Raw genomic sequence first — 14,675 nt, forward strand, 5'->3', positions numbered from 1 at the left:
TGCTCGCGGGCGGTTCATGTCGTCATTGCGATGCCATGACCGTTGCACAGCTAAGATCGCGGCTAACTTTCGCAAGAGAGCGAGCCACCCCAGTTGCCTCCTGTTCTAAAAAAGCAGCGGGCGCTCGGGCAGATCTGAGGGTTTCAGCGGGAGATAATCCGCCGCCCACGGGCTCGCGGACCTCTTGCTCCTCACGGCGCTCCATCCAAGCTTCGGGTAGTAGGAGTGATCCGTCTAACCAGATGGTAGCTCTCACACTCGCTGACACCGGAGATCAGATGTCCTCCGCGGCATCGGAGGGTGGGCTTTCACTGTCCGACGAAGATCCGGACCCGCTCGCCCCCTCCGGGCAGGTGAGCGCTGTCAAATCGGATCCTGAAGCGGACATGTTAGCCGTGCTTTCCCGGGCTGCTTCGGCCGTGGGGTTGGAGATGGTTTATCCCCCAGCTCCGCGGCCGCACCGACTAGATGGGTGCTACGTAGAGGACCAGAAGGCGAAGCCTTCGAAGCCTCTCGTCCCCTTCTTCCCGGAAGTGCACAGTAGGCTCACGCAGTCTTGGAGGGCACCTTTCTCTGCCCGTGCTGCGTGTGCCTCCGCCCTCACCGCCCTTGACGGCGGAGCTGCCAGGGGGTATGAGGCGATCCCGTCAGTGGAGCGCGCTATCGCGGTCAATCTTTGTCCGCGCGGCGCCTCTACGTGGCGGGGTTTGCCCCGCCTCCCGTCCAAAGCCTGTAGGTTGTCTGCCTCCCTCAGAGCCAGAGCTTATAAGGCTGCGGGCCAGGCTGCTATTGCTTTGCACGCGATGGCCACCTACCAGCGCTACCAAGCGCAGGCGCTGGCCGAGCTGCACGAGGGCGGGTCCAACCCAAGCTTATTACATGAGCTGCGCACTGCGACCGACTATGCTCTTCGGACTACTAAGTCCGCCGCGTGTGCGCTGGGGAGGACGATGTCCACACTTGTGGTTCAGGAACGCCACCTCTGGCTAAACCTGGCCGATATGCGCGATGTTGACAGTTCGCTTTCTTGACTCGCCCATATCCCAGGCTTGCCTGTTCGGCGACACCGTCGGTGAATTCACCCAGGAATTCAAGGCGGTGAAAGAGCACTCGGATGCGATGGGCAATGTCATCTATCGGCGTGGCCGTAAGCCCGCTCCGCCCGCCGAGCCATCCACCTCCGCTGTTCCTCGCCGAGGGCGCCCGCCAACGAGTGCTGCCCCGCCCCCGCCTGCGCCTCCGGCCAAGCGGGCGCGGCGTACACCTCGAAAGCAGGCAGCCCCTCCTGCCCAGGGCGCCGTTAAGTCCGGTAAACGGACCGCGAAGCGTCCCTGAGACAGGCCATCCGGAGAAGAGGAAACTTGCTCTTTCCCCGCTGGAGGGCGGGGCCCCGATAACAACGGTACTTTTCAGTGCCACCAAAACATCAGTAAAAGAGCACTTTTTCCCTTCCCCGGATGTGACTGCACGAGTTCTGCCAGTCCGGGACGCGCTGCCTTCCGGCTCGCAGACTCTACGTGCTTCGCCAGTGGCTCACAAGCGCTGGGGGGACGGTCTCCCTTCCCTTAGCCCTCCAGCCCCCTCTCCGGAGTCAGGGTGCGGAGCCAGAGCGAATCGCTCTCCTCCAGCTCTTCCGCGGGACCCTCGTGCTTCCCGGATCAGCACACCCACTCCGCGCTGCCCCACCGCTGGTACGTCAGCGATTGTAGCAATGACTCCATTAGCGAGGGCTCTGCCTGCCTGGTTAGCGCGGGCCAGCCCCTCGCGGTGGCTCATACGCACAATCAGACTCGGTTACGCGATTCAGTTCGCGAAACGGCCCCCCAAGTTTACGGGCGTGTATTTCTCCAGGGTCAACCCCCTGTCTGCCCCTGTCTTGCGAGAGAAGATTGCTGCCCTCCTGGCGAAGGGTGCAATCGAGCCGGTTCCTCCAGCCGAGATGGAGAGTGGGTTTTACAGCCCATACTTCATCGTACCCAAAAAGAGCGGTGGGTCACGGTCAATCCTAGATCTGCGCGTTTTGAACCGCTGTCTGCACAGGCTGCCGTTCAGAATGCTCACGCAGAGGCGCATTCTCCAATGCGTTCGTCCTCAGGATTGGTTTGCAGCCATAGACCTGAAAGACGCGTATTTCCATGTCTCCATTCTTCCACGCCACCGCCAATTTCTGCAGTTTGCGTTCGAGGGTCGAGCGTGGCAGTACAAGGTCCTCCCCTTCGGGCTCTCTCTGTCTCCGCGGGTCTTCACCAAACTCGCGGAGGGTGCCCTAGCGCCCCTTCGGCTCGCGGGCATTCGCATACTCAATTATCTCGACGACTGGCTGATTTTAGCCCACTCGCGGGAGCAATTGATTATGCACAGGGACAAGGTGCTTCGGCATCTCCGCCTACTGGGGCTTCAGGTCAACCGAGAAAAGAGCAAACTCGCCCCCGTGCAGAGGATTTCTTTTCTTGGGATGGAGCTGGACTCGATCACCATGGTAGCGCACCTCTCCGAGGAACGCGCTCGCCTGTTGCTGAACTGTCTGAGGGAGCTCGATAGCAAACTAGTGGTCCCACTGAAGTTCTTTCAGAGGCTCCTGGGGCATATGGCATCCGCAGCCGCCGTCACGCCGCTCGGGTTGCTCCATATGAGACCACTTCAGCACTGGCTTCACGATCGGGTCCCCAGACGCGCATGGCACGCGGGCACACACCGGGTCTCGGTTACTGCGCTGTGTCGCCGCGCCCTCAGCCCTTGGAACGACCCCTCGTTCCTACAGGCCGGTGTGCCTCTAGGACAGGCGTCCAGCCATGTTGTTGTTTCAACAGACGCTTCCAACACGGGTTGGGGGGCCGTGTGTCGCGGGCATGCGGCTGCTGGCCTCTGGAAGGGTGCCCAGCTGCATTGGCATATCAATCGCCTAGAGCTGTTGGCAGTGTTCCTCGCTCTCCACCGCTTTTTACCGGTGCTGGAGCGGCAACACGTGCTGGTCAGGACGGACAGTATGGCGGCGGCGGCGGCGTATATCAACCGCATGGGGGGTATGCGCTCTCGCCGCATGTCTCAGCTCGCCCGCCGTCTGCTCCTCTGGAGTCACCCGCGGCTGAAATCGCTGCGCGCCATTCACGTCCCAGGCACGCTCAATCGTGCAGCCGATGCGCTCTCACGACAGCTGTTACGCCCTGGAGAATGGAGACTCCACCCCGAGTCTGTTCAGCTGATATGGGCGCGATTCGGGGAGGCCCAGATCGATCTGTTTGCTTCCCCCGAGAACGCTCACTGCCAGTTGTTTTTTTCCCTGACCGAGGGCTCTCTCGGCACGGATGCACTGGCCCACAGCTGGCCTCGGGGCATGCGCAAGTATGCGTTTCCCCCAGTGAGCCTGCTCGCGCAGTTTCTGTGCAAGGCCAGGGAGGACGAGGAACAGGTTCTGCTAGTTGCGCCCCTTTGGCCCAACCGGACCTGGATATCAGAGCTCTCACTTCTCGCGACGGCCCTCCCCTGGCGGATCCCTTTGAGAGAGGACCTACTCTCTCAGGGACAGGGCACCATCTGGCACCCTCGCCCCGATCTTTGGAACCTCCACGTGTGGTCCCTAGACGCGAGGAAGACTTAGGTAACCTACCGACTGCGGTGGTTAATACCATCACTCAGGCTAGAGCCCCCTCCATGAGGCGCCTACGCCCTGAAGTGGAGTCTATTCACTGAATGGTGCGTCTCTCGCAGAGAAGACCCCCGAAATTGCCAGATTAGTGTTGTGCTCTCTTTCCTTCAAGAGAAGTTGGACAGCAGGCTGTCGCCCTCCACTCTCAAGGTTTACGTGGCCGCCATCTCCGCTTATCATAGCGCGGTAGCTGGCGGCACCGTGGGAAAGCATAACCTGGTCATCCAGTTCCTTAGGGGTGCTAGGCGAATTAATCCATCTCGCCCCCCTCTCATGCCCTCTTGGGATCTCGCCCTCGTTCTCACGAGTCTGCGATCCGATCCCTTTGAGCCACTCGAATCAGTATCTCTAAGATTTCTGTCCCTGAAGACAGCTCTGCTGGTTGCGTTGGCCTCCATCAAGAGGGTCGGGGACCTGGAGGCATTTTCGGTCAGTGACTCGTGCCTGGAATTCGGGCCGGATTACTCTCACGTCATCCTGAGACCCCGCCCCGGTTATGTGCCCAAGGTTCCTACCACCCCCTTTAGAGATCAGGTAGTGAACCTGCAAGCGCTGCCCCCGGAGGAGGCAGACCCAGCCCTTTCTTTACTTTGTCCAGTTCGCGTTCTGCGCATTTATGTGGACCGTACTCAGAATTTTAGATCATCTGAGCAGCTCTTTGTCTGTTATGGCGGTCGGCAGCAGGGAAGTGCCGTATCGAAACAAAGATTATCCCACTGGATTGTGGATGCCATTTCACTCGCTTATTCGAGTCGAGGTCAGCCGTGTCCCCCGGGAGTACATGCACACTCCACTCGGAGCGTTGCATCCTCTTGGGCGCGTGCACGCGGTGCCTCTCTAACAGACATCTGCGGGCTGGGCGACACCCAACACATTTGCAAGGTTTTACAATCTGCGAGTGGAGCCGGGTTCCTCAAGGGTATTAGGTAACCCTTTGGTGATTGAGGAGACAACTCGGTAGGGTGTTGAAACACGCTTGCTGCGCCATTCTCCTTAACACGAAGGTAAGTGCGCCTTTTTATCTGTCAGTAAAGTTCCCCGTCAGGTGAGCCCTGCAGATTCCTCCATGGCCCCCAGCACTGACTCAGCGGAGGAGTCACTTGCTGGCCCACTACGTTGTAGGTCTGCCCGCTGGTCAGCCCGCGTTTTGGGTATAGGTGCCTGCTATGCGTGATCCCCACTAGGCGATCCCATATGCTTATTCCGCCACGGTTAAGTCCCCCCCCGGGGCGGACCCGTGTCTTCCCTCTCCGCTAACCACTCTTTTGCTATGCGTACTCCCCCTTTTTAGGGCTAGTCCATATGTAAATTCTGCCATCTATCCCCCCCTTGGGTAACGGATGGCCTCCGCAGCGTCCTCCCTATCGGGATTGCACGCTTCCCAACGTACTGTCGTATTTCCTAGAATTATCTAGATGCTCACGACTTCCCAAAAAATATATCTAAATCCGTAAAACTTCTGTTGAAGTAGGATAAATTAGGGCCAGGGACACGTTGGAGGACCGCGCCCCCCATGATGTGGGTGCGTCACGCTTGCTTGACTATCTCCTCATCGGGGGTGTTGGTAAGGTGCAGCCATTATGGCGCTTTCCATACTTCTCCCATTCATGGCACTGAAGTTCCCCAACCGAAGGGGAACGTTCGAGGTTACAGAAGTAACCCTTCGTTCCCCGAGGAGGGGAACGGAAGTGCCATACTCCGTCGCCATAATGACTGTCCCTTAGCTGTTTGAAAGTCTCTTCAGCTTAAAAGGATTGCACACCTGCGCAAGCTTACGCTGCCAATTAATTTCATTCATTGGCCCGTTCAATACTCTCCAGACAAGCGGCTTCTGATCCGAATCCTCCCATTCATGGCACTTCCGTTCCCCTCCTCGGGGAACGAAGGGTTACTTCTGTAACCTCGAACGATTTCCAACATTACTAGCCACTTGCCATTTTCGCTAGTCACATATTTGTTGTTGGGAAAATATATTTTATATGCATAAATATAACTTTGACATGCTAAAATATGTTGATTTAGATTTTGTGTTATGTCCACATGCCTCCTCATTCATTTCACTTTCGTGTTCTGAGCAAATTTGTTTATATGTTTCATAGTGTCGCATTTCAATTGTTTTTTTATTTCACATGACTTTTCAGGGCTCAAAATTCAGGATTTTCCAAATTCATCTCTGACCACACCAAAAATAAATAAATAATTATTTTATAGCCACAAATTTTCAATAAGGAGTCAAAACAAGCCAAATATAGCTGTATGTATGTACTTTTTAATCAGCAAAACTTTTCTTTAAAAAACAAACAATTGACATTTAAAAATGATTATTCTCATGCATCTAAAATTATGCATAGTAATCTGTCCTGGCTTAAGATCTCAGATCACTAGTTAACTACACATAAATGGGGAGGTAATCTCTAATTAAAGCAATGTTATTGTAAAAAAATGATAATTAAACCATATTAACAAAAATAACTAAGCAAAGGAAAGCAGGTGAAACATATACTGTTTGTGATAATGAAAGGATGATCATGTACACATAGTTAATAGAATATCTGTTCAAAGAATGGTTAAAGTGAAAGCAGCAACCGCGGCTGCTTACTAAAAAACTTTTTTTTTTTTTAATCCGGGGCTTTTGAAAGCAGCAGCACGAGCATCACCTATTGTCCAGTCCATTTCAAAGAGAACTGATCACACCAGTTGCGATTTTAGGCATAGTTGCTTTATGCAAGGAAATGGGAACGCGCATCATATCACCTGTTCACGCGAGTGATTCGGTTTTCACTTGCTTTTTCTTGCTTGCACAAACACATTTATTTCTTTCAGTCGTGCTGCGATTTTAAGTTAGCATTTACACGCATATTGGGTCATCCTTATCGTTGAGCCTTGTTTTCAAAAAAACTACAATTTAAAAAATAATTTTCAACCAGCCAAAGTGGCCAGTAGAGGTGTCTGCCACAGCTGAAATCTACCCGCATTTGGCAGGCTGGTGGGTGTTAATGTCAAGCTGTGGTTACTACATCCAATGAGCTCACAGTAAAGAGAACAAGTCACGCCCACTGTTTTCTCATTTAACACTCCATTTCTCTAGGAACTGCAGCACAATACGAAAATAAATAAATAAACGGTCACAGCTTCTTGTTCATGCGGACTTTAAAGCTGAAGAGTGTCTGCTTTCAATGAGAAAACAGGTCTAATATGTAGAGAAAGTGAGTTGTGTGTGAGCTAATGTGATGAGACTCACTGTAGTTTGGTTCTTCCTCTGATGATCTCCAGGTTCTCAAAGGCACTGAGGGATTTGAGGTGTTTTGGCCAGTCTCTGATCAATAGATAGCCTAAAAAATGAAATGGCACTAATAAGCAAGGCTTTTTCTTTAGAAGATGTCCATATGTCACAATTGTATGATCTTATTTTCAAACATAATTTAATGCCACTGAATAGTATTTATTATTCTTCATTTTCTTTTCGGCTTAGTCCCTTTATTAATCTGGGGTCGCCACAGCACAATGAACCGCTAACTTATCAAGCATATGTTTTAGGCAGCGGATGCCCTTCCTGCGGCAACCCATCACTGGGAAACATTTATACCCACTCATTCACACACAAAGACTACGGACAATTTTAGCTTTCCCAATTCACCTACAGCGCATGTCTTTGGACTTTGGAAACCGCAGCACCCGGAGGAAACCCATGGCAACACAGGGAGAACATGCAAACTCCACACAAACACCAACTGACCCAGTTGATCCAGCTACCTTCTTGCAGTGAAGCGATCCTTATGTATTGTATTGGATATTTTCTATTATATTATAAACACTCCTCAATAATAATTAGTAAATAATAGTAAATAATAATAATAATTGTCAACATTAAGATTAATAGTGGTAGTAGTAAATATCAATTATTTTCTATATAAATAAATTCTATTGTATTTTTAAATAAAATCTTTGTTGGTGTGTCCTAATAACAGTAATTATTATATACTATTACATAATTATTTAAATTTTATTTAGCCAGGAGATCACATTCCAGTATTATTATATAATTACCTGTTGATGATGATGATGATAATAATAATAATAATAATAATAATAATAATAATAATAATAATATTCCATTCATTGAATAGTATTATTATTATTGTATATATATATATTTTTTTCAATTAACGAATAACTTTTATAATTATTATTTTTACAGTTATCCTAATTTTCATTATTTTTTATAATATTATATTATTAATATATTATATAAATTATTTTCTGATATTTTAATAAAAGTTTTGAATGAATAGCCTTAATGACTGTCATTATTTTATTCAATTTTATTTAATGTAATGTTTGTGTTTTTAAGAAATAACCTATTGATAATTAAATAATATATCATAATTATAATAGTAATTAATATTATTAGAAGTAGCAGTATTACATGAACTGTTTTCTGACATTTAAAAAAAAAACTTGTAGAAATGGCCTTAAAAAGTAATTATAACTTAAAGGGCTTAAGTAATTATAACATTTCATTATGTTAAAGTTTATGTCATGTTTATTTTCGTAGGAATATTATATTGATGATAATAATAATAATAATACTCGTGCATAACGAAAATAAATATTTAAATGCAATTTTTAAAAATATAAGTAAATAATTTTTACCTGAAATTTCCTTCACCGTCTTGAAATAGTCAAGTTTGGCAGGGTCCATGCTTGGAGTATTTGTGTGAACATCCCTTAAAGACAATCATTCAAAAATGATAATAGTTTGACTATTGCATCTATAACAGCTTGACTGATTCAGTCTAAAAGAAAGCAGCCCATAAATTCTCACCCTTTAAAAGTCATCTGCATTATTGTAATGTGCCCGTTTATTTTAGTGCAGTTGATGAATGAATCGATGTTGGTTGCATTGACTGCAATGGTGTTTACAAGCTCTCCTGTCCCGAGACCATTACACACTAAAGCAAAACACACTCTCAAGTCATTTCACATTTTGTTATCCCTATCAGACAACACTGATTTAATATAATAACAACAAAAAACAAAGACTAGAAAAGGAGTATTATTAAATTAGTAATGATGCTGCTGACCTTTTGGGCACAAGCCTTCGCATTTTTTGCACGTTATGATTCCGTTTTCTTCCACTTCTTGCATGTTACTGCCACAGGATCGGACACAGGCATTATCAGTCACTACAAAGTTATCTACAGCAGAGAGATGCTGCAGTTCAGTTTGCTGTTTCTCCTACATTGTGTCCAATACAGGCTTATCTTCCCTGTATTCAACCATGCAGTCTTAATTTTGTTTTTGAAACAGAGATTTAAATCATCTTTAAGTTGAATGCTGAGAAAAATCACATTTAAAGTTGTCAAAATACAATTTTTTGGGGATGAACTCTTCCTTTAATATCTACAGAATTGTATTACTGAATTGAAGTTGTATTGTGAAGTGTTTACCTAAAGTAAACCTTGACACCTGAAAAAACGAATTATGTATTTGCTCATAATCTCTGGGTGTGTCTTTGCTTGTATGTTAACAAAACTTTGAAGACCAGAGTCTTCAAGCAATGTGCCAGGATACCTCCATGATTTTTTGGCATTCTTATATTTCATCTTTAAGGGAAAGATATGCAGTACAGTTTTTAGACTAATCATAGTAATCTCACAAGCAAAACTTACGAGGGCACTGCTTCACACAGGTGTCTCCGAAGCTGTACTTCCCGTTAGGATTGGGAACGAGTTGGTAGTTAATGGGATCATACAGCATTAGAGGTGGACATGAGTCCTTGCATGCCCCATCGTCTTGGAAATCTCTGCAGGCCTGTAGAAAAAGGAATCTTGTAAATTAAATAATAATGGCACTTTAAAATGTAAGACTTTCATCTTTCTATATTACATGACATATGCTACATGACATTTGGGAAGTGTGTCACGCACCAGGCAGTCTGTGGGCTGGGGTCCAGTGCAGCCGGCGGCGCAGTGTTCATTGCAGCAGTCGATGGGTTTGGGGCCCTTACACCTCCGCGAGCACTGCTCAGCACAGCTCAGCCGCGTCACTGACCGTGAAGATCAAACAGCTCATTAGGATGTAGTTCACTCATATATTGATATACTGTATGGAGAATTATGCTGTAGTGTTTACAGGTCTGGCAGTTCTCCGGTCCTGGAGCCCAACATGATCCACTATAGCAGCCTGAATCACACGGTCTGCCTGGAGTATGAAGGAAAGAGTTTATTTTATGTCAGCTTTTAATATTAAAAAGATATACAAAGACACACACACATTTATTTATTAAATGGTTTGGCAAATCTCTTATACAAATAATTGATCTATCTGTCTGTCTAGTCTTCTGACTGTCTGTCTACCTGTCTTGTCTGTCTAGCCATCTGACTGTCTGTCTATCCATCCATCCACCCTCCCCTCTCTCTCCCCCTCCGTCTCTCCATCCGACCATCCATCTATTTATCTATCTGTCTGTCAATCCATCAGAGCTGAATTATAACCATAATTTCTGTAGTCTTCAGTGTCACACAATTCTCCTTAAAATCTTTCTAATATACTAATTTGCTATTTAAAAAGATAGTTTGCCCCAAAATAAACATTTGTTTGCTATTTACTAACCCTTATGAGTTGTATTTGTTGTGTTAAACACTAAAGATATAATGAAGAATATCAGAATTCTTTCCATAATAAACTTTTTTCATTCCACACAGAAATGCCAACTGACCCAGCCCAGGCTTGAACCAGCAACCTTCTTGCGGTAAGGCGACAGCGCTACCCACTGCACCTCCACACCGCCCATGAACTTTTTTTAACAACCAAAAAAATGTATTCTAATTGGTTTGTGAAAAGTGAAGGGTGATTAAATGATAAACAAATTTATTATTAAAATTTATTTATTATTAATTATTATTATTAATAATAATAATTATTAATATAAATATTATTAGTATTTATTATTAAAATCCGACTTCCAACTGAAATGGAATGTTGAGTGGGGGGGGGGGGGGGGGGTTATTAAATCTTTCACTTGCAGCAAACTAAAAGTTGGAGGGATGTGGCTAAGCTCATTTCTGCCAATCCACCAAACTGACATCTTTAGAGAAGCTGCCATTCCATAGTAAAAACAAATGATTAGATTTTCATTAAATATGATCAAAACATTTCAGTAGAATAACAGCATAGATTAATTGTAACTAACTAAATGCATTACCAAAATAAAAATTAAAAATTTTGATTTCATATGGACTTTAAGGAAAAAAAGTATTATCAATAACACTGAACATGTGTGTGTTGTACATTTTTTTATGATTTTTTTTTTTTAAGGATTTTGAAATGGTACAAACCAACACACAGACAAACAAACAAAAGCCCAAGCGCTGCCATTTAAATAAAATGTACAAATGTATCTATCAACAAAAATTTAATTTTAAACTTATAAAGTTAAATTAATAAGTTGTGTAGAGGTTCTTAAAGTCTCCTGAATTTGTCCTGTTTGTGGTTGAGGTCATAAGTTAATTTATCGAAATACAACTGAGAAATCCACAAGGAAATAGTTGGAATCGGAGATGTAGACCATTTTAGTATCAAACATTTTTTTATCCAGATTTCATTCTTTGATAAATATAAAATTCAAAACTGTGACTTTTGAATGACTTTGTGAATATTTACTGAGTAAAAAGTATTATTGAACGTTTCTGACAGACTTACACTGAGCACCAATTTCTCGTGACACGTGCACATAGCTGCCGTGCTCCACAATGTCCAACCACTGTATGGTCTCCACATTGCAAAGAAAAGGATTGTGGACTATTTTAACTCCACCTTTAAGAATTTCTGCAATACAAAAATAGAAAAACAAATATCTCTCACTATAAATGTCAATTAATATACAGTACATAATGCAGGCTGCGTCCAGCACATTGTGTCGCATTCAGACATGTAAACCATATAGATGTGATCTACCTGTGAGACTTCTCAAACGCAGCTCTCTGAGGCCGTTGGTGTTTTTTGAGGACTCATTTCTGTTGTTGTTTAACAATACATTGAGGGCGTATCTGTCCTCAAAGAGAGAATGTCCTCGAATGAGCCGCAGGTTTTCCAAGGGTATCACATCGATGTTGTTTACTCCAATTAGCACGTAGCCGCGGACTTCTTCAATGCTCTGTGGTGATATAGAATATTTTGTCAGCCCCGTTTAAAAAAAGGTTGTTAAGGTTTGCTTGATCTAAAGACCTTAACCCAAAATTAGGTTTGTTGATCTTTTCTTTAATTCAGAATATTTTCAATGAAAAGGTGTGTAAAATTTATTTTTTCAGCTTTATCACATGTACATTTGTAGGGTTTTCTTTTAGATGCAAATTTTATTAAATTATTTAAAGGTACAGTATATAGTTCACCCACAATGAACAGAAACACAAAGGAAGATATTTTGATAAATACAGAGGACCTGTAGCCATCGACTTCCATAGGATCTAAAAAAAACTCCTAAAATCAATGATTACAAATTTAATTTTTCTAAATATCTCCTTTTTTGTTCATATCTCAAAATGGTTTGGAAGGGTGAGGAAATGGTGACAGAGTTAAAATCTTACGATGAACTATCGTTTTAAACGAGTACACTCCAAATTATAAGATCTTTTAACTGGATATAATGGTTTCATGAAGAACTATTATCCATGGAAAAGAGATCATTAGATGATTAAAAATGTTTTTCAAATAAAAAGAAAATATTATTTTAAATTTAAAAAAAAATTCCCGGAGATGGGTTGCGGCTGGAAGGGCATCCGCTGCGTAAAAACGTGCTGGATAAGTTGGCGGTTGGCCGGATTAATAAAGGGACTAAGCCGAAAAGAAAATGAATGAATGAATGAATAATTTTAAATTGAAAGCAACTTTAAAAAACAAAAAATAGTTATACTGTGGCATTGCAGAAAAAAGAAAAAATTTTTTGGGACCTTTATTTCTAATAGTGTGTCAGGTGTGCTATTCTTAAGACTGCAAGCCTCCTAAAATACAGTTAGATTGATCACATTATAGAAGCAAAAATATATGGATTTATAAGACATGATATTTAAAACAAACTATGTAAAGACACATTTGATACTTTCTTTCAATGAATGGAGTATTTTAGACTATTCTGTAAATGCAGTAAGTTAAAATGGAGCAAAGAAAAATGTACGTTGATTTAATGTGTCAGCTTTTGTATTAAAGTTGCAGCTGAATGAAGCTTTTTAGGTATCCATAATCAAATTCATAACATCAAATTTAATCAAAAGTTAAAAGGCACAAAAATGCTTGATCGAGTTACCGGTTCACTGCTTTGTGTTTTCCCCCTTTATTGTAGCTGATTTGTTTTTAAGTCCCATTCTAAATGTATATATGCAGCTTCATACTATTCTGATCAATTTAGTATTTTTTTGGTTTAAATTGAACACAACGGTAGTGGCATGGTGGCTCAGTGGTTAGCACTGTTGCCTCACAGCAATAAGGTCACTGGTTCGAGTATGAGTTTGAGTGCTGTGTAATTGCTATAGTGTATGGGTGTTTCCCAGTACTGGGTTGCAGCTGGAGGTGCATCCGCTGCGTGAAACATATGCCAGAATAGTTGGCGGTTCATTCCTCTGTGGCGACCCCTGACAAATCAGGGACTAAGCCTAATGAAAATGAATGAACACAACACAATGTACATGTAATATTATAAGTCCCCAATAAATCAAAACTAACCATATTATTTTATGTTTCAACAAGTAATGTGGCTCACCTTGAGGAAGGACAGGTCGTGGTACTCCTGAACATAGGTGATCTCCAGGTTCTCTAACACTACTGTACAGTTACTGTACATGCGCACCATGGCTCTGTAGTGATCGTCCAGATGACCCAGAGGAGCCAGCTTAAAATTGGTTCCCTGGCATACTGGAGAATAATGCAGACGCCAAGGTTAGTTGTCTGTATGCATGTGTAAATTCTAGCCTAAATCATTTCTGATAAGGTGTTTTATGTAATAAGAAATCTAGAAAATGTATAGGTTACAGGTAGTAATTAATTTTGTAATATGTGCTATGTGCCATGTTTAGAGCACAAATCACAAAGCATGTTCTTTTACAGTTTTCTCAGTAGCTTTGGTGCATTTGTCACAACACTATTTACATTTGCACAACAGTTATTTCATTTCTAAAAACAATTAGTGCAAACTGCAAAAACTCTACATTTTTTCCAATGCGAGAGTCAGATTTTGGTGACACTTCCTGAAAATGCTCAAGACAGCACTATATGCTATTTGCACAGCCATTTGAAAACTACTGTAAAGTTAGACATCACTGCATTTAGTGAGGTATCCGAGTACAAGACACTGAATATGTATGTTTCCCATTTTTACTGCATATGCTATTTGCAATTCTAATTTATTTACAGCATTGTGCAAACAAATAAATACACCCTTATTTACAATAAACAAACTCCCTTTGGGTAGAGCTGTGCACAACTGTAAACAATATTGCAGCACATATTGGAACTGAACAGACAACATAGATATGTCTATAAATCATTCATGAATTTGTTAAATTTAGAAGACATTTTAAGGAAAAAAAATATTTACATTAAAAAAAATAAAATAAAATTAGCTTGATGGATTTTGACAACTAGCCGAACATTTTTGTATACTAATGAAATGAGGACTATTAGTTATATATAGAATGACTATTTAGCATTCACAAGTTTTGTTAATTTTGACACATGACACAAATATATGATAATGTAATAATGGGATGGAGAGGGGTCTGGATGCAGACCTGGTGCAGTGCCATCTGAGCTGCATCCAATGCTTTTTAATGCGCTCACCTAACCCAACCTCTAACCCTACCAGTCACAGTGATGTCACTCATTCCATTTGAGTGCATTGTGTCTGACATTGCATCGCTGAGTGATGCAGTCTCAGCTTGCAACATAAAGGCTGCATCCAGATACTATTGAAGGAATGAGAAACTGCTACTATGACGAGCAGGGCCGGAGTGGGACTCCTTTTCAGCCCTGGAGT

At 43.5% G+C, this 14,675-nt stretch overlaps 1 protein-coding gene across 3 annotated transcripts in view; it reads right to left on the reverse strand.

Annotated features, from left to right (window-relative positions):
• The window catches only part of LOC571431 (epidermal growth factor receptor-like), a 28,485-nt gene that overhangs the window by 10,220 nt on the left and 3,590 nt on the right, over nucleotides 1–14,675 (reverse strand). For all 3 annotated transcript variants that reach the window (NM_001442704.1, XM_087308847.2, XM_087308846.2), the window contains 10 exon segments: nucleotides 6,888–6,978; nucleotides 8,300–8,373; nucleotides 8,472–8,598; nucleotides 8,731–8,844; nucleotides 9,319–9,460; nucleotides 9,577–9,695; nucleotides 9,782–9,850; nucleotides 11,351–11,476; nucleotides 11,606–11,804; nucleotides 13,404–13,555. In NM_001442704.1, the coding sequence (NP_001429633.1) occupies nucleotides 6,888–6,978; nucleotides 8,300–8,373; nucleotides 8,472–8,598; nucleotides 8,731–8,844; nucleotides 9,319–9,460; nucleotides 9,577–9,695; nucleotides 9,782–9,850; nucleotides 11,351–11,476; nucleotides 11,606–11,804; nucleotides 13,404–13,555 (1,213 nt within the window).

This window comes from Danio rerio, chromosome 24 (assembly GCF_052040795.2).
Source record: "Danio rerio strain M-AB ecotype USA chromosome 24, GRCz13ab, whole genome shotgun sequence".
Classification (NCBI taxonomy): domain Eukaryota; kingdom Metazoa; phylum Chordata; class Actinopteri; order Cypriniformes; family Danionidae; genus Danio; species Danio rerio.